The sequence below is a fragment of the Camellia sinensis genome, chromosome 1 (genome assembly GCF_055761805.1).
Source record: "Camellia sinensis isolate YWXY chromosome 1, ASM5576180v1, whole genome shotgun sequence".
Taxonomy (NCBI): domain Eukaryota; kingdom Viridiplantae; phylum Streptophyta; class Magnoliopsida; order Ericales; family Theaceae; genus Camellia; species Camellia sinensis.
The window spans coordinates 71,043,961-71,064,209 of record NC_138961.1 but is presented as its reverse complement, the minus strand read 5'-3'; the positions used below and the strand labels follow the sequence as shown (position 1 = coordinate 71,064,209).

The 20,249-nt window shown below is 34.6% G+C and overlaps 1 protein-coding gene across 1 annotated transcript; it reads left to right on the top strand.

Moving 5' to 3' along the window:
* Positions 1-1,520: 1,520 nt before the first annotated feature.
* LOC114289205 (hexose carrier protein HEX6) lies at positions 1,521-18,140 on the top strand. Its single transcript, XM_082892835.1, is given in 3 exon segments — positions 1,521-1,650; positions 2,598-2,908; positions 17,064-18,140. Coding segments are annotated over 3 exon segments (1,518 nt in total).
* Positions 18,141-20,249: the final 2,109 nt, after the last annotated feature.

Genomic DNA, 20,249 nt, shown 5'->3' with positions numbered 1-20,249 from the left:
TCTAGACCTCATAGCTATGGCTCAAATGAAGAACAGAAGAAAAAATTGGAGGTGTGAGTGTAGCTGTTATACAGCTTAGCAGATGAGCATCAATTTTGTTCCACCGTGCTCGATCTGGATTGATCACTTCAACACCATTTGAATCTTTGATTTGCAATGGTGGACAAGGAACTGATCTATTTGTAAAATCTAACAACTCAGTTGCACGTAAAACATTCTGGACCTGACTGCGCCATATCAAAAAATTTACAGAATCAAGTTTAACTGTAATGAATGAACTGAGATTAGAGATCAACAATTTGAGATTAGAAGATAAGGAAGATATAGATAAATCAGAAGAAGCCATGGATGGCCCAGAGTTATGCTCATGAGAGCTTTAGAGGGGCTCTGATACTATGAAGAAAAACTGAATTCAATTCTCATTAAAACGTATCTAAGATACAGATTATATTTATACAAGTGATATCTAACTGATTAATAAATCCTAACTACTTCTAACTAATCACCATAAGCTACGGAAATAGTTAAAAGACATAACTGTCAGTGAGGCTTTAGCTGGTGAACCTTGGGCTGAAGCTGAATATGATCTGTTAGTGATGCTGAAGCTGAACTGGCATGAGCTGTAGCTGAACTTGCAGTTGCAACTGGGATTGCACCTGATGTACTAGAAGGTTCTTCAATATTAACAATAGATATGCCAAATTCCACCTCCATTTAATTCTTAATATTAAAGAGAATGGGGCTTATTCTTTTTCTTTTTTAATAAGTACAAAGCCTCGTCACTTCTAAATTCCATTAAATTCTCAATATTTTTTTATGAGAGTGTTTTAATATATATATATATATATATATATATATATGGGCAAATTACCAACACCCCAACACCCCCTTGAGGTTTGATTAAAATAAGGATTCCCCTGAGGTTTGAAAAATTACATTCTACCCCTTGAAATTTATATTTTCATAACAAATTGCTCCCTGAGATTTATATTTGCATAACAAATTGCTCTCTCATTTGGTATGCAAATACAAACCTCAGGGGCAATTTATAATTTCCCAAACCCAGGAGGAACCTATATTTTAGTCAAACCTCGAGGGGGTGTTCATAATCTGCCCTATATATATATATATATGAGTCCACTTTTTAAAATCCAGTCATTTGGGATTGATTAGTATATATTTAAATATAAAACAATATTATTTAGACCAAAAAATTAGACCCACTTTCTAGACCCCTCTCTCTCATCTTCTCTATATATATTCTCTATTATATTACACTACCCATTCACTTAAGGTTTTATCACACAATTTTATTTTCAAAAAAAATCACAGCAACAACATAATTTTTCAAATGTTACCTAAGCTACTCTAAGGACCAAAAAGAATCTCCAACACGTCAAATATTGCACGTTCAGTTACTCACACATCCCGTAGACCTAGATATATATATATATATATGTGTGTGTGTGTGTGTGTGTGTCGAGTGGCTCCTTCGTGAGTGAACTTGGTAGAAGCTAGCCATGGCCAAGAAATCAGAAGCAAGGAGTGAAAGTGGGAAATACAATGGGAGGATGACATCATATGTGGTGTTATCTTGTATGATGGCTGCCATGGGAGGATCTCTTTATGGTTACGACATTGGAATTTTAGGTAATTCAATTCTCACTACAAGACCACCAAACATGGATAATGGGTAATCCAATACCATTATCGAATATTAAGTAACTAAGTACTCAAGATGGTATATATTTTCAATAGATTCTCATATATTTTGAGTATTGCTAAGTCTACAAGCACATAAATTTGTCACAATTTAAGACACAAAATTTATATGCATCGATAAGATTTTTTTTAAAAGTAGATCCCACTAAAAAATCATGTAAAATCTTTTCAATTTATATGTATCTTGTGTCTAATTTTATTTCTAACTTTCGCGTTTATAACTATTTCAATTTTACACGATTCGTTTCTATTAAGTTGGGGTTCTATGGTAGTCAATGGCAACTACATTTTTTTTTTTTCAAAACAAAGGAAGCTTATTTGTTTAAAAAAAAAAAAAGAAAGAGATATGAATTTTCCAATTCTTCGTTGTGAAGGTTGGCGTTAAAAACGATTTAAGGAAAAGTCTACTTTACACCCATCTGATTTAGGAATAGGTTTTCACATCGTTTAAAAGTAAGTTGACATTAAGGGTAATATTGTCATTTTCTATTGAAATTGACTTTGACTTTTATTTTTATTTTTATTTTTATTTTTGCACTCTAAAAATGCAGATGTCACAAATTTTGTTAATTTGGACAGAAAAGGTAACAGTTGCATTGAATTTGTCCAAAGATTTAAGTGGTTTCAAAGAAGCAAAAAAGCAAACAAAATGAGGCAGATGAATTTATCATATCATAGGCAAGCAAAAATGTGCGCCAGTCACACAATTACTTCATATTTCACTATATATTTTGATTTTGAAGGAGCCAGACTTTGTTGAAAAGATAATACTACTACAATTACTAAATTATAGTGTAATTAAAATAGACAAGATTTTAAAAATATTTCAGAAAAACTTGTAGCAAATTTGTTAACATATGTAAGTGAATGGAAAGGTGGAGTGTCCTCCACGGATGCATTTCTAAAGAAATTCTTCCCGGATGTGTAAGAAGACACCAAAGTTAGCAACTACTGCAAATTTAACAGTGAATTGTTGACCTTATTCACATCCTCGCTCTATGTCGCCAGCCTCATTGCTTCCCTCTTTGCCTCATCGGTCACGAAAACCTTTGGGCGTAGGCCATCAATCCTTGTCGGAGGAGCTCCATATCTTGCTGGGGCTTGTTTTGCTGGTGCAGCTTCTAATGTGTTCATGCTGATATCGGGTCGTGTCATGCTCGGAGTTGGCGTTGGTTTTTCAACCCAGGTATGCTATCCTTCCCGAACTATTTTGTTTGCAAGACCATCTTTAGAGCACATAGCTTCAATCATAGTAGGCAAAAGGCATAAAAGTGAATGGCATTGATAGCATATATGATCTTTTTTTTAAGAATCAGAAGAGGTTGATAATATGAAATGAAACCCTTAACCTACCCTTAACCTTTCGTTAACAACTCCTACTAAAAAATGAAGGTTATTAGATTAATGAAAGGAACAATCATCGTCTTGATATATTGCTAAATCAATCATGCTACACACTTGTAAATTTTATTTTCGAAAACTGTCCAAAATTTTTGCGTTAGTAAGCTGGCAACGCCCATTCATTTTAGTTTAAAACTATACTTTAGCAGGATGAATGCAGTAATGCTCCAAGATGGATTGGAGGTATCCCTGAGAATTTATTGAATACCCTTCCCCTAATATTATCAGATTAGTAAGTGAGACTAGCATAATTGGATGATTGATGCTTCTCCTAAAGCTCAAGCCCTAAACCTCCCCACAAAAACCTAGAGGTACAATTACTTGGGCTACACTAAAGTTCAAAACCCACGGTGGCAAACAATTAAAAAACAATAATGAAGCGATTTGTGACTTGGCATAATTTTCATTTCCAACTCAGACTTCATTTTCAAATCTCTCTCTCTCTCTCTCTCTCTCTCTCTACCCTTAACCTTTCGTTAACAACTCCCCTTTTCTTTGTTTCAATACTTTCTATTCTCTTCTTATTCTTTATTGTTTTAGTTTTCAACTAAACTATCAATAACTCCTAATAGTTAAACATAATTCTCATCAAGCTCTATTAAAAATAAGTCATACTAAAATGGTCACTAAAAATAATTTTTTGTAACAATTTTTTGCATTTGTTGCTAAAAATTGACAACTACTAACTTTTTTTTGTCACAATTTTTATAAATTGTCACTAAAATTTACTATTAGTGACTTTTTTTATAACGAATTTTTCAAATTATCGCAGAAAATTGAAAATTAGTAAAGATTTTTTAAACTGTTGTTAAAACTTATAATTAGTGACTTTTTTGTGACAAAATTTCAATCTATCACTGAAAATTAACAATGAGTGACGTTTTTTAATGGCGTATGATGAAAAATATCATTAATTTGTTGGTGGGAGAGGGACTTCAAACTACTTATCACTACAACAAAAACATACTTTAGTGGCACTACACTAGTGGCATATTTTTAGAAAATGCCACAAAAAATAATATTTAGTGGCACGTTTTTGAAAAATGCCACAAAACGACAAACATAAAAGGCTCTAGTGACATTTCAATGAACAAGTGTCACAAAATTACAACAAAAACATACTTTAGTGGCACTACATTAGTGGCATATTTTTAAAAAATGCCACAAAAATGATATTTAGTGGCACGTTTTTGAAAAATGCCACAAAACAATAAACATAAAAGGCTCTAGTGACATTTCAATGAACAAGTGTCACAAAACTATAACAAAAACACACTTTAGTGACACTATACTAGTGGCATGTTTTAGAAAATGCCACAAAAATAATATTTGGTGACACATTTAGATAAATGCCACAAAGCCACAAACATATAAGGCTCTAGTGGCATTTCAATAAAGAAATGTCACATCAATTTTATGGCATTTTATAAAATAATGACACAAAAAATTATGTTCATGACATTTACCAACAGATGCCACTAAACTTTAGTAGCAATGACATTTTTTAAAAAATGTCAGGACACTAGGTAGGTGCAAATTACTTTTTATGGCACTTAGGTGAAAAGTTTCATAAACAAATATTTTATAGCATTTTGAGAAATGCCACTAAGTCAAAAACTTTCCAAGCTTATAATGACATTTTTGAAAAAATAAAAAATGCCAATATATTTTTAAAATTTTTACAATGCAGTAAATGATTAAAAATAAATAAATTAAACTGAATATACACTACAGGAAAAAGCATATTCGGCGACTAAATTTCCTGACCAAAAAAAATTTGGTCGCTAAAAGTATAGCTTTCAGCAACCAAAACAGCATTAGTACTCAAAAGTAAAGCTTTTTGCGACTAAACAATTTTAATAGCCAAAAGTCTACAATTGGCAACCAAAACTAAGTTTGGTCGCTGATTATATGGGTTTTAGTGACAAAAAAAATTTTAGTAGCCTAAAGTAAAGTTTTTTGGCAACTAAAAATATTTAGTAGCCAAAAGTCTATAATTGGCGACTAAAAATAAGTTTGGTCACTGATTATATGGGTTTTACCGACTAAAAAAATTTTAGTAGCCAAAAGTAAAGCTTTTTGGTGACTAAAAAAATTTTAGTAGCCAAAAGTCTATAATTGGCGACTAAAAAATAAGTTTAGTCGCCAAAAGTGATTATTTTTAGCGCGAGAGAACTAAAATCCTAAGGGGGGAATTAAATTTTTTGGCGACCAAAATTTTGGTAGCTGAAAGTGCATCTTCGGTGACCAAATCTGATTTTGGTCGACAAAAGTTAAGTTTTTTAGCAACTAAAAAATAATTAGTAGCCAAAAATATAGAATTGGCGACCAAAAAATATTTTTAGTCGCCAAAAGTGGTCTTTTTTTTATTTTACTAGTAAATAGTTTATTTTATATAAATTATGTTCAATAAAATAATTATATTTATACATATACTTTTTATATTAATATAGATGTATGTACTATATAAATAATATTTGTTGCATATATAATCATATGGTGCTATAGAGGTGTAGTGGGAAGAGTGTGGTGTATAAGGTTTATGGTGCGGGAGGTTGGCGGTTCGAGTCTCTGCAAGAACTGATCAAATTGTTCTACAACAAATTATTGTCATGAATGGCACTTGATAGCGTCACGAATAGTGCCTACCCCATGACATTAAAGTGTCACTGAAAGGTTTTAGTCTTGATGGTGTAATGACACTTATAAGTGTCACTAACTCTTTTTTTTAATAGGCCTTGATAGTGTCACAAATAATATCTACCATGACATTAAAATGTCATTGAAAGTTTTTAGCCATGATGGTGCGGTGACACTTGCAAGTATCTACCGTGGCACTCGTATCTACCGTGGCACCGATAGAAGTGGCACTTGTTCAAAATGCCACAAGACCAAAAAATGTCATTAGAAGAATAGTTTTGTGGCACTTTCAAATGTCACTAAACTAAGAAAATGTTGTAGTGTATGGTAGCTTGAAATAAAATTCAGAGAGATAAATTTGGAGACAAACAAACAGACTTTACTAAGAAAAATTATAGAACAAGGAGAAACACTCTCTCTGTCTCTCTAACTCTTACACTCTTTTCTTCTTCTTTCCACACACTAAAACCTCAAAATACAATAGCTATATATAGATAAAACTAGTAATGTGAAGGCATTAAATGCATATACAACAATACAATCTTATTTTGACATTAAGCCTTCAAACTTGAATTTTCATGCTTCAGCAATCTTTGAACATAGATTTTCGGTGGCTAAGGTGGTTGTCTAGGGTGGTGGCTATTAAGCTTACTTTTCAACATCCCCCCTTAAGCTTGATTCTCCATGCTACTTCATCCCAAGTATTATCTTTATTTTGTTAAACAGGTCATTTTTCAATGACTTCGTGAAAATATCTGCAAGCTGATCTTGAGATTTGCAAGAAAGTAACTCCACCTCTCTCTTTTTCTCATGCTCTCAGATGAAATGATAGTGGGTATCAATATGCTTACTTCTTCTTTCATGGTAAACTGGGTTATTTGCTAATGCAATTGCTAAGTGATTATCAACATAGATCTCAATAGGATTTTCTTATGAAAATCCTAAATGCTTCAGCATATTTCTTAACCAAATTGCATGACACACAGCTGAGTTGGCTGTAACATACTTAGCTTTGCAAGTTGATAGTGTCACAATAGCTTGCTTTTTGGACTACCAAGTGTGTCACACCCCAAATCCGGGCATGACCGGCCGTGGCCCACAGGGACTTAGCCCAAGGCACACGTAAGCCTAAACATGAACCCAAAATCATAAAGAATAAATGTGATGATAGCCCAGAAATAAATAAATCAACACTTAATCCAGTAACATGCCACAATTGAAAAACAAGTCATAACCAACTTCCTAAAAATATATATATACTAAATGGGACACAAACCGCCCATAAATTAAAATAATTCTAAATAAAACTCAACCACAATGTATGCACAAAACTCGACAAAGCAACCTAAAACATATTAAATAAATGCCCTAGAGGTCCATGCAATTGAGTCTCCGCTACGCCATGAGTCGACTCTAAGTCCCTTTAACACTTGGAAATGGTAAACAACTAAGTCAACTGATAGCTCAGTGAGTAGCAACATGGATAATAAATACAGTTTTGAAAACAAGATTCAATTCCAAAATAAGATATATATCACAGAAATTAGATTGGCATACAGTTTGGTAAATACAATCTGTTTCAAAAAGAAGGTTTCACAGTTCAACACTTAAAATACTCATGTCTCGCAAGAACATGATAAACGACATTTTCCACTTAAAACAGATTATAACATGAACACCAATAATTTTCTGGGTACCAATAAAAACAAATAATCTGCCACACAGTTCTCAAGGCTATAAGCCCCGTTGGATCCAATACCGAACTAAGAGTCATCCTCAGGGTGGCACCTGGGCCTTTTCTCAAAGACGATCCGATTGAAGGTCACCTAGTTGTTTTTAAAGGTCTTTTCCTTACAATCGTTGAGCACTAGAGTCATCACGGCCCAACTCGGATCTGTTCCCTAGTGGCCAGAGTCACCACACACAGTGGAATAATTTCTCAGGACTAAAAACACACATGGTCCCAATAATCAATACACATCAGTTTCGCAAAACATGGTAGTTCATCATTATAAACATGAGACCAAAACAAATAGTTTACAGTATGCCAAGTTCACACATGTTTCAGAAATAATTTGATTCAATTGATAATATAATAATTTATTAAAACAGTTTAATCATGAAACAACAATTTAATTTTCCAACAGTTCAGGGTAGGGGAACATTTATAAAAATACATAGCATGAAACTACTCACCTGAAAACGAAATAATATAATCATCGAATAGAGTGTGAAAGTCCAACTAGTGCCCTGAACCAAGTATAAAAACTACACGTCACAACTAATTTAAAAATACTAAAAAATATGAATTAAGTAACCTCAACTAAAGCGCACTAACACGGCTCAACCCAACTCACCGTTACTCTTAAATATTATCTAAGTTCATGTTCTTCAAGGTTTAAAATCACCCAAGACATGGGTTCCGGTCAAAACTTAATTAATTGTGACTTTAAGATAAAACAGAATTTCAAACAAGCCTTCCCAACCTATTCGCTAATTTTGAAAATTACAAAACTCACTCCACGCTATTCGAAAAATTCCAATAACCTCCAGATATGATCTAATATATCCTAAGTTTCAAACCCAATTGGTTTCACTTGATTTGCTTATCAAAATAATTATCTACAATTTATTGTATCCAAACAGGTTATTTTCTGCAGCACTTTAAAGAAATTGACGGTTCTCTTAATATACACGAGCAATCAATGCAAGGCCAAAAACGTACGAAACTAGACTCGTAACCGATTCTAATGACACTAATTTGATAATTTTTGGATTTATACCCAAAGAGAACAATACTCCCGAATTTACTGTTTCTTACTGGTTTCCTGGACAGATTTGAATACCTCAATTTATATGGATTTTGACTCCCAAAAATTATGAAAAAATTCAGATGTGCAATTCAATATGTAATTGATCTACTGTAAAAATTTCAGTTTAAAATTCATCCGATTGATGTGGTTTCTTGATTTTTAAAGTTCGTGATTATGCGCAGAATTTTTGGACTAAGAATTACACCCATTCTTTATACATGAATTTAACTCCTCAAATTTCTTAACAGTATATATATATACAAAATACATAAATCTACAACCTCTCCATCAATGAACTAAATAATAATAGAGTAAGGATAAAGAACAAAAACAAAAGGAAGATGAGAGACAAAGACCTACCACACACCCAAAAATCCTTCTTTGTTTGCAACCCTTTTTTTTTCTTCTTCTTTTCTCTCAACTTCTTTCTCCCCGTGGCTGCTGTAGCTGCTGCTATAGAATGTATTAGGCAACCTAGGGTTACATTATGTATCTACACAAAACAAAAGGCCCTAAAATATTATCTTTTGTTTTAATTTATTTTCTCTCCCCATTAATTTAAATAAAATACAAATATTATTAGATCAAAATATACTTACTAATTTGGCACTTAAATTTATTTATTTATTTATTTATTTATAAATAATAAATCTTGCCTCTAAATTAAAGACTTTCATCATAAATTTATTTTAGATTTAAAAATTAATTAAAAGACCTTTCAAATATTTAATTTGCACTTTAGGATTCACTACCAAAATATTTGAGATTATAATATTATTATTATTTAATTATTTACTTGAGTTTTATATTCGGGTTCTCACAAAGTGAACACTGTATTTCCCATAAAGAAAGCAAACTCAGTAGTACTCTTTCGTTCATCTAAGTCACGTCCCTCCACCCAGTTACTATCTAAATAGCCAACAAGACTGAAATTATCAGTTGGTTTATAGAATAAACCATCATCGACTGTACCTTTGATGTAGCGAAGAATCCTCTTTGCTGTATAAAAGTGTAACTAATCCGGTGTTTCCATATATCTGCTAATTAGTTCTACTCCATAGAGTATGTCTGGTCTGGTGCAAGTAAGATAACAAAGACTTCCAACTAAGCTTTTAAAATAAGTTGGATCCACATCACCTGCCTTTGTACTTTTTTGAGCTCCACTCCACTGTCTACAGGAGTGTTCACTGGATTGCAATTCTCCATTCCATACCTCTTGAGAATTTCCTTGGCATACCATTTCAATGCTGAGAAAATGAGCCATCAATCCAATATCTGTCATTTCAAATTCTTGGACCATGCTTATTTTAAATTCTTTGAACATTGCTGGATTGTTTCCGGTGAAAATTAGATCATCAACATAAAGACAAGCAAGCAACATTCTTCCATCAGTTTCCTTCTTCAAATATAGTGCGTGCTCATATAGACATTTTTCAAAACCATTGTCATGAAAATACTGATCAATTCTGGTATTCCATGCACGCGGAGCTTGCTTCAATCCATAACGTGCTTTCTTTAATTTATACACTTTGTCTTCATGCCCATTTTGAACATACCCCAAAGGCTGCTCAATATAGATTTCTTCTTCAAGAAAACTATTAAGAAATGTAGATTTCACATCAAGTTGATAGATCTGCCACTTGTGCTGGGTAGCCAAAGAAATCATTAGCCTGATAGTCTCCAACCGGGCAACTAGAGCAAACACCTCTTCATAATCAATACCATCTCTCTACTTGTAACCTTTTGCCACTAATCTTCCCTTATAACATTGCACTTCGCCTTGTGCATTCCTTTTTGTCTTGTATACCCATTTCACTCCAATGGGTTTATGCCCCTCTGGTAGAATAGTAAGCTTCCATGTGTCATTTTTCTCAATGGCATGAATTTGTTCATCCATTGCTTTCTTCCATTTATCTTCTTGGATGGCATCTGAGAAAGTAAGTGGATCACTGCGAGTAAGCAGCACAAATTCAGATCTTCTTCTTCTATAGCATTATATATCTCTTGTAAATTTCTCATTGGTCTTGGTTGTTTGAAAAAACTGTCATCTGATGATGATGATGATGATGCATCACTTCTGTGAGAAACTGGTGATCTAGGTGCAGGTATTCTATGTGGAGGAGTTTGTGGCTCATCTTGAACTTCTCTTGTGATTTCAACCAGAGCTTTTAATATTTCATCTTCAAGAATGAGTTCTGTATCTTTAACAGCTTCATCTTGATTATAGTTCTAAGCTTCTTCTTATTCAAATACCACATCTCTACTCATGATCACCTTTCTGGTAATGGGATTATACAACTTGTATCACATTATTTTGTCTCCATATCCGATAAGGATACATTTTTCTCCTTTATCATCGAGCTTGGTTCTTCTTGCTTCTGGAATCTTGGTGTATGCAACACACCCAAATATTCTGAGATGGTTGACACTTGGCTTATGTGAACTCCAAGCCTCTTCTGGAGTCATAGAGTGAAGGCTCCTAGTTGAGCATCTATTTAGTAGATACACAACACATGATACGGCCTCAACAAAAAATTGCTTGGGGAATCATTTTCCTTTTAACATGCTCCTTGCCATATCTAAGATTGTGTGATTCTTCCTTTCAGCAACACCATTCAGTTGTAGCGTATAGGATGGTGTTGTTTGATGCTTGATGCTATGCTCTTTACAAAATCTTTTAAAAATCTTTAGATGTATATTCTCCACCTTGATCTGACCGCAATGTCAATATAGCAGCCACTTTGCTTTTCTACAAAATCTTTGAATTCTTTGAAGATACTGAACACCTCCGACTTTCTTTTAAGAAAATACACCCATGTCTTCCGACTATAATCATCAATGAAAGTGAGAAAATATCTATTTTGTCCATTTGACATTGGCTTCAAAGGACCACACACATCAGTGTGCACTAGTTTCAGCGGCTTTGTTGCTCTCTATTTCACTTCTTTGGCAAGGCTAGTTCTATGATGCTTACCAAGAATGTAGCTTTCACAGACTTCATTAGTATGAGCAATATGAGGGAGCCCTTCACCATATTCTTGCTTGACTATAGCTTCAAGCTTCTGAAGTTGAGATGTCCAAACCTCAAATGCGATAGCCAGTCTTTTTCTTTGATGATGGCACTTAAACACTTCACAAGATCATGTTGGATGCTCAATGCAAACATTCGATTCTTGGACATTCTCACCCGAGCGATCAAATTACCATGATTGTCTTTGATGGTACGATGACAATCTTTCATGCTGATGTTGTATCCTTTCTCTAGGAGTTGTCCTATACTCAAACTATTGTTCTTCATGGCAGGAACATAATAAACATTGGAGATGTAATCATGATCTCCATTCTTGAGCTTGATCAAAATATTGCCTCTTCCTTTCACTAGAGTTTTTGAAGAATCACTAAATGAGACTTATGCTTGTACAATCTCGTCAAGCTCGACAAACAACTCTTTTTTACTACATATATGATTACTGGCTCCCGAATCTAGATACCAAACATTGTTTTGGTTTTCAGTATCTCCATGGTGAACAAATAGGACTGTAGTTCCGACTTTGTTTGTTTCCTGCTTGGCAAAATTTACTTGCTCTCTAGCTTCGGCTGTTGCTCTACTTCGGCATTCATTGTTGTAATGCCCAAACTTGTAGCAATGGTAGCACTGAACATTGCTTGTGTCAAATCCTGGTCGGTTGTTGTAACTACCTCATTTTCCTCTTGCTCTTCATCTTGGAGCAAAGTGTGGTTGACTTCTTCTTCCTCCGGCTGGACCACTTCCGCTTCTTCCTCGAAAACCAGAACTTTGATTATTGTAACCACGGCCTCTTCCTTGGCTTCTTTGTGATGTTCTCCCTTGCTCGTTTATGTTATCTCTAAAAGATAGCTTTGTTTGAAGAGCTTGCTCTAGAGAACTTGTGGGAGTCTTCTTGTTGATCCTTTGTTTATGAATCTCTAGTGTGCCCATCAACTCATTGGTGATCATGACACTGAGATCCTTGGACTCTTCTATTGCTACAACCACATGCTCGAATTTGGGACTAAGTGATCATAGAATCTTCTCTATCACTTGAAAAGATTCTATCTTCTCTCCATATCTTCTCATCTGATTAACAATGGTCAATGTTCTGTTGAAGTACTCCGATATTGACTCATTCTCATTCATGTGCAACATCTCGAATTCGCTACGTAACACCCGGAGTTGAACTCTGATTGTCTTCTCAATTCCATGGCGTGAATTGCGAAGAATACTCCATGCCTCTTTAGAGGTTGCTGCTGTTGAAATCTTCTCAAAGCTTGACTCATCAATGCCTTGATAGAGTAGGTACAAGGCCTTTTTATCTCTCTTCCTTGAATCTTTTAACGCCGTCTTTTGAGTTTCATTTAAATTTCCTTTATCTTCGACAGTAGCTGGCTCGTCATATCCTCGATCCACTAACTCCCACAAATCTTGTGAGGCTAGTAGGACTTGCATTTGAATACTCCAATTTTCATAGTTCTCCTTGCTGAGTTTTGAAAACTGGGATTGAAAGAAATTGTTTGTGTTAGCCATTAGTTGACTTTAAGAAATCTGTAAATTTTTAGGATGTAATTTACAAATTCTGATTGTACAGATGTGTTTGGAATATTGCAAATAGTTGGAAAGCACTATTGGATTACCAAAAACGGACTTCAAACGACTTAGATCTAGCAAAAATAATTAAATGGTTCAGATTGGTGGAATCTCGAACTTGTGAGAAGCACCGAATAATTGCTCCGGATCGAATGTTGTCAGGGTGGCGTTAGCGGTGTAGCTCGGTTCGGTCTGTGGCTTGGTGGCGCGGCTCCTCTGCGACTTGGCTCGGCTTGGCTTGACAGTTCAACTTGACGTCAACAATGACGTCGTCAATGACGTTAGCCCCTGAATACGGATCCGGATCCGGGCTAATGGATTAGATCGTATGTCATAGGGGTCGGACTCTGCAAATTCGAGCGTTACTAAGTGTAGCGACGGGGTGTAGTGACGGCGTTGACGGCGCGTGGAACGCATACGAGCTCTGTAGGACTCGGTTTTCAACGTGGTTTTTTTCAGTGTGATCGTCTCAATAAGACCTCCACATTGGTATGATCAAAATTTTATTTCAATAACTTTGATTTCTGGGCAAGATTTGAAACGATGCTCTGTTTTTTTTTTTTTTTTTTGAAAAAATAAGCTCTCTTGGTGCTCTAATACCACTGTTGGTGGGAGAGGGACTTCAAACTACTTATGGTAGCTTTAAATAAAATTTAGAGAGATAAATTTGGAGACAAAAAATAGACTTTACCAAGCAAAATTATAGAACAAGGAGAAACACTCTTTCTATCTCTCTAACTCTTACACTCTTTTCTTCTTCTCTCCACACTGAAATCTCCAAATACAATAGCTATATATAGATAAAACTAGTAATGTGAAGGCATTAAATGCATATACAACAATACAATCTTATTTTGACATTAAGCCTTCAAACTTTGAATTTTCATGCTTCAGTAATCTTTCAACACAGATTTTCAGTGGCTAGGGTAGCTATCTAAGGTGGTGGCTATCAAGCTTACTTTCCAACATAATTATCATAGGACCTATTAGATAATAAATTCACATATTAAAACCTACACATAAGTCCCTCTTAGTTTCCCCCTCCCCTCAACTCAGACTCCATTTTCAAATTTTAATCCTCCTGTGTGTGTGTGTGTGTTCCAATACTTTCTTTTCTCTTCTTATTCTTTTTTCTTTTTTGGTCGTTGTTTTGGTTCTTTAGCTCTCCATTTTAGGTTTTTTCTTTCTTTTCTCCATCTTTATTTCAAAGCTTATTTTTCTAATTTAGTTCTTCCTCATCTTTTTCTTTTTCTTTTTCAATTCTTTTGGTTTGTCTCTTCTTCTTCTTCAATAAGTCTTTTAAGAATTAAAGATATTTAGAAGAATTAATGAACAATCAATTTAATTAAGATATGGTAGAGTTAATTATTCTTACTTTGCTTTAGTTTCTAGACTAGAAATGGTAATAGGTCTTTTAAAAGATATTTTATCCCAATGACTTCACAGTACAAGAAAAACTTCAATTGAAATTTTAGATGCAAAACTATGAGATTCATAATCCTTATACATCTCATATTTTAAATGTTATCAATAATTTTTGAGTTGTGCCAAGTGTTAGTATAAACATGAAAATCAACATATTTTGTCTTATAGATAGATTTGTTCATCTTGCTTTACTTTTACTTGTTTATGCAACAACAGAATGTCTATTTATTTTGCCATGACAATTATCAAGACTAAATTGTGTAATGGGATTAAGGATGAATTTTTAGCAATTTACTTAATCGCATGCTCCTTACAAAATTTGCAGGTACATGTATAAACTTCTCTCCCAATGTTTGAATCTTGTGTTTGTCTCTAGTATAATCAAAATATTATATTAATTGAAGAAAATAATTTTTTTTGAAATAAATTTAATTTAGATACTAATTAAATTTTTTGTGTTTTGAAATACCACTTAATTGAAATTACTACAAACTGTAGGATGTTGATTAAGGTAAATACATACCTTCAGTGCCGTGCAATTTCTCATCTTTTTTATCATAAACAACATTGTACTGGATATGCTCTCAATTGCATGCACCTCTTTTTTTTTTCTTTTTTTTTAATCAGCAAAATAAACTTTTATGGATGATAAAAGAAGTAAATACATCAATAAAGATAAGCATGAGAGAGAACAGCATTATAACGAAACAAACCAATCCCAATTTGATTGGTACTAGGATGGACGCCCAATCACTTACTATTGCCCCATGAAGTTGGTGAGCGACCAAGCAGCACAACAAACAAAATCACAAAACAAAAGTACAAAACCCACAAGCCCAAACCCAACCAGCCATACTGCTTCATAGGGACACCGTAATGCCAACTCCAGCAAGGCTTCAGATTCAGCTAAGCTGGTAGCTCCCCTCAATTGCATGCACTCTTTTTTTTTTGATAACCGGGTTTTCGGGCTCCGATTGTAGACTCGACTAATCCCGGGGCCCTGGAGTTACCGATCGGGCCAACCTCCAGTGGCCCCTAAGGGGTGGCTCGAACTCGAGACCTGTGGATTTTATCCTCCAAGCTTTACCGCTCGGCCACTACCCTTGGGGTTCAATTGCATGCACTCTTAACTTGTATGACTAGCTTAGGTGTCATTTTGAGAAATCTATACCGGGTAAATTACACTTAGTATTCCTGTATTTTCACTAAAATTTTATTTTTGTCCCTCCACTTTTAGTTATAATAGTCAACCCCTTATCTCACTCTTCTGTCCATCTACCGCTAATAAAGTTAATCGAAATTAAAAATGAAGGAATAAAAGTGAGATTTTGGTGAAAGTAGTGAAATTTTAGTAAAAGTGGTGCTAATGAGAAAATAAAAATATTACATATACTTCTTTCTTTTTTTTTTATCAGTGAGAGGGTAATTTATATATAAATTGGGCCGAGCTGGATAATGGGGCGTTCTATGGGCTATAGTAAAAAGGGCTTAGTAAGTGGACCACAGTCCAGGTGTTAGCACGGTCCAGGTATGGAAGTGACCTCGCAAGTGTTAGCTCGGTCTAAGAATAACCACGGAAGGAGTAGAGATAGTTAGCTCGGTCCAAAAGAGCGGTAACAGTTAGCTCGGTCATACCATATTCTGCCGAAGTATGTTGGCTTCTGCTTAGGACCTTGCTGTTAGATAGCTCGGTCCAAGCTCATTGTGGATAGCACGGTTTTAGACAACCCAGTTGGAATATATCAACCGAGGTACACGCACAGTGAAAGGAAGAACCGAGCTAGTGGGAGCTCGGTCTAGTCTGCGGCTTTAGCATGGCCATGTTATCTCGGTCGTATTGACATCCAACCGTGGTAGAACTATCTCACTTGGTTTAAGCAGTGAGGGGGGTGTTGAAGGATAAACATTATCTTTCAGGAAGGTGATTCCTAGAAGGACTCTATATGGAGGAGTAAGAGTCCTACTTGGATTGTGCCACACGGAACCTATAAAAGCTCACAACATCACCTATGGAGAGGTAACACAACTTTGATTCCCGAATACATAGGACTTTTTGTCTATTTGTCTATTTTGCTGACTTAGGCATCGGAGAGGTATCCGGCACACACCCGCCGGCTAGCTCATGTTTGTGTTTTCAGGGAGTAAAGCGACGTTGTACGAAGGAACGCAGACTTGATCAACAGGATTATACGATAAGGTTTATTTCTTTCCCGTACAATCAACAAAAAAAAACCTTTATTGATGAAATACCATACAAGATATGAGTAATATTACATATACTTCAAATGACAAGTTTCGTCAACTTTGTTAGTTGTAGACAAATAGAATGATAAGATTACAATTTGACTTCAAATATAAGGGATTGACTATTATAATTGAAAGTGATTAAGCAAAAGTGAAATTTTAGTAAAGATGCATACTACTTATATGATTGACTTTTACTTCTACTCTTTATGCAGTCAGTACCACTATATCTCTCAGAAATGGCTCCGTCCAGATATAGAGGAGCAATCAGCAATGGCTTCCAGTTCAGCCTTAACATGGAAGCTTTATCAGCAAACCTTATTAATTATGGCACAGAAAAGATGGAAGGTGATTGGGGATGGAGAATCTCTCTAGCCATAGCAGCAATGCCACCTATTGTTCTAACCTTGGGAGTACTCTTCTTCCTTCCAGAAACACCCAACAGTCTAATTCAGCGTACCGATGATCATCAAAACGCCAAGTCAATCTTACAAAAAATCCGAGGCACCGAAGACGTTGAAGCTGAACTTGATGATCTCATAAATGCAAGTGCCATAGCCAAAACCGTCACCCACCCATTCAAGAAAATCACAGAAAGAAAATACAGGCCTCAACTTGTCATGGCAATAGCAATACCATTCTTTCAACAAGCCACAGGGATTAGTGCCATCGCTTTCTATGCTCCAATACTTTTTCGAACCACAGGTCTAGGCGAAAACGCTTCATTACTGTCTGCAGTATTGATTAGGTCTATGAATGCTACTTCGACCTTCACATCAATGTTGATAGTCGATAAACTTGGCCGAAGAGTTCTATTTATGGTTGGGGGAATACAGATGTTAGCTTCACAAGCAATGGTTGGAAGTATCATGGCAAATACGCTAGGGGCTTATGGTGAGATGAGCAAAGGGTATGCTTTTGCACTCTTGGCTTTGATTTGTGTATTTGTTGCAGGGTATGGTTGGTCATGGGGTCCCTTAGGATGGTTAGTTCCAGGTGCAATTTTTCCATTAGAGATACGATCAGCCGGGCAAAGTATTAATGTGGGTTTGAGCTTTTTCTTCACTTTCATCATTGCTCAAACTTTTCTGGCCACGCTTTGCTATTTCAAGTCTGGGATTTTCTTCTTTTTTGGTGGATGATTGGTGTTGATGACCGGATTTATATACCTATTTTTGCCGGAGACTAAACACGTGCCAATTGAACAGGTGGATAGAGTTTGGAAGGAACATTGGTTTTGGAAGAGAATTGTGGGAGAAGAGCACGAGGTTGGCAAGATGGAAGGAGCATGAAATGCGCAGTCACAAATTAACTCATCAATCTTGTGATAATAATATTTCACTTAGGCTTTATCACTTCAACATGTCTTTTATCACTTCAGCAACATGTTCTTTGTCATTTATTACAACAACAATTACCTTAAACACCACAAATTTATAAGAAGTGAAGTACATGTTCTTTGTCATTTATTAGAACAACAATTACCTTTTCTTTTCGTTTCTTTCTTCTTCTTTTTTTTTTTTTTGATTGAAAAAAAAAATATTTTGAGGTGTCATCACTGCATTCGTGGACTCAAGTTCTGGAATAATCGGTTGGCAGCCTGATTTAACCCAACTCAAAAAAATGGACCCACCATCGAGGCACTATTGGAGCCCAAAGGAAGCGATCCACCACCGAGGCACCAACGGAGCTCAACCATACGCCACAGACGAGTCTAGAGTAAAGTCTCTGCGAAGAACTACTGAATCAAACTTGCGTCACACCTGTGAAGAAATATGCTTTCTTCACTAGGCCACCACCCGATGGTAACAACAATTACCTTAAACACCACAAATTTATAAGGAAGTGAAGCAATAGATATGTGAAAATTAATCTAGCATTAAGTAATTGAAACCTATATCAGCTACGTGCTTGATATGCAAAACCACGAATTAATTGAAAAAGGTGATGAGGCTAATTGGAGAAATTGAATATGACTAATGTCAATATTTAAGAAAATAGAATCCATTATTGGGTATTCTATGAGAGTACGATCACGTAATATTCTATGATATTTTAATTGGTGAAAAATATAAAATATTATGATTTTGTGTTGAGTGATTGAGGAATATGAGAATGAGGAGACATGGTGAATGATGATTGGTGAAAGAATACGTACACACGTTATACTGGAAGTACCTAATAATTTTCCGAGAGGGAGAGAGAATTCTTACTTGAGAAATTTTGAATATTGTTAGATCAAAAATTATCTTGTCCTAAAAATTTACATCCTTATATATAAGTGGTAAAAATTTCTTTCTCATTTGTAATTATTTTTTTCAAATCTCACTTATATGATATTTCTCTTATTTATAATATATGAAAAAATTAAAAAGGAATCGAAAATTTTGAGTTAAACTTCAATTTGGATTGGATAGTGCAATGCAATATTTTGAAAATGGGACCTCTCATTGAACCAAAAAAACGACTGGATCACGGGTTAATGATTCAACCCTCAATGGGAATACAATCAGAATCAATTAACTTTTCTGTTTTTTTTTTTTAGATGGGGGAATATTAATAATTAACTTATGTTTTTTGACCCTAAAGAGAGTAATGTTATAAACCCTAAATAATCTTTCAAATGTTTTATTAAATCTCTCATATTGCTAATATTAGACACAAATCTACATGTGTCCAGGTCTCACACCCATAAAAAGTTTGATAAAATATTTAGTAAATTCTTACTCATAATTTAATTTTGTGCTTCGATCAAAACAGCGGCGCCGCAGTAAGCAGCGCGGGCTGCGTAATACTGTCCAAATAGGGTGAGTGCTGGGCCGGCCTCTTCGTTTTTTAAAGAAAATTGAAAGATTGTTTTAGGCTGGACCGAGTCAATATTTTAAATGCGAAATATTAGGTCAAGTTTGGGATGACTAAAAAAGTGTACTTTTTGTCTTTTTTAACTAAAAAATTGAGGTTGAAAATATGGATGTTTGGGTTAACTTTTTGACTTTTTATTGAAAAATGTGTAATAAAAAATTGTAAAAATTGATTTGTAAGGAAAAATTTGAATTGGGAGTTGTGCAGCCGTAATTGTTGACTTTTGGTGAATAGTGTTAACTTTTTAACTTTTTGAGTAACTTTTTGACTTTTTGACTTTTTTTAAAGTCCCCAAACTTGGCCTTAATAAGTTGAATTTTGAATTTATACTTTCCACTCAATTCGATCTGATTTGTTAAAAAATTAAATGTTAAGAAATTAATTAATTAATTATTTATTTATAATATATTAAAATATATATTTTTTGTTAGGATCTAAACTCTATATTTGTTAATTTTATTAAACTCACATTTGTGATGGTATGTGATTTAATTTATTTAAGAAAATTTTCAATTTATATACAAAATCTTTTAATTTAT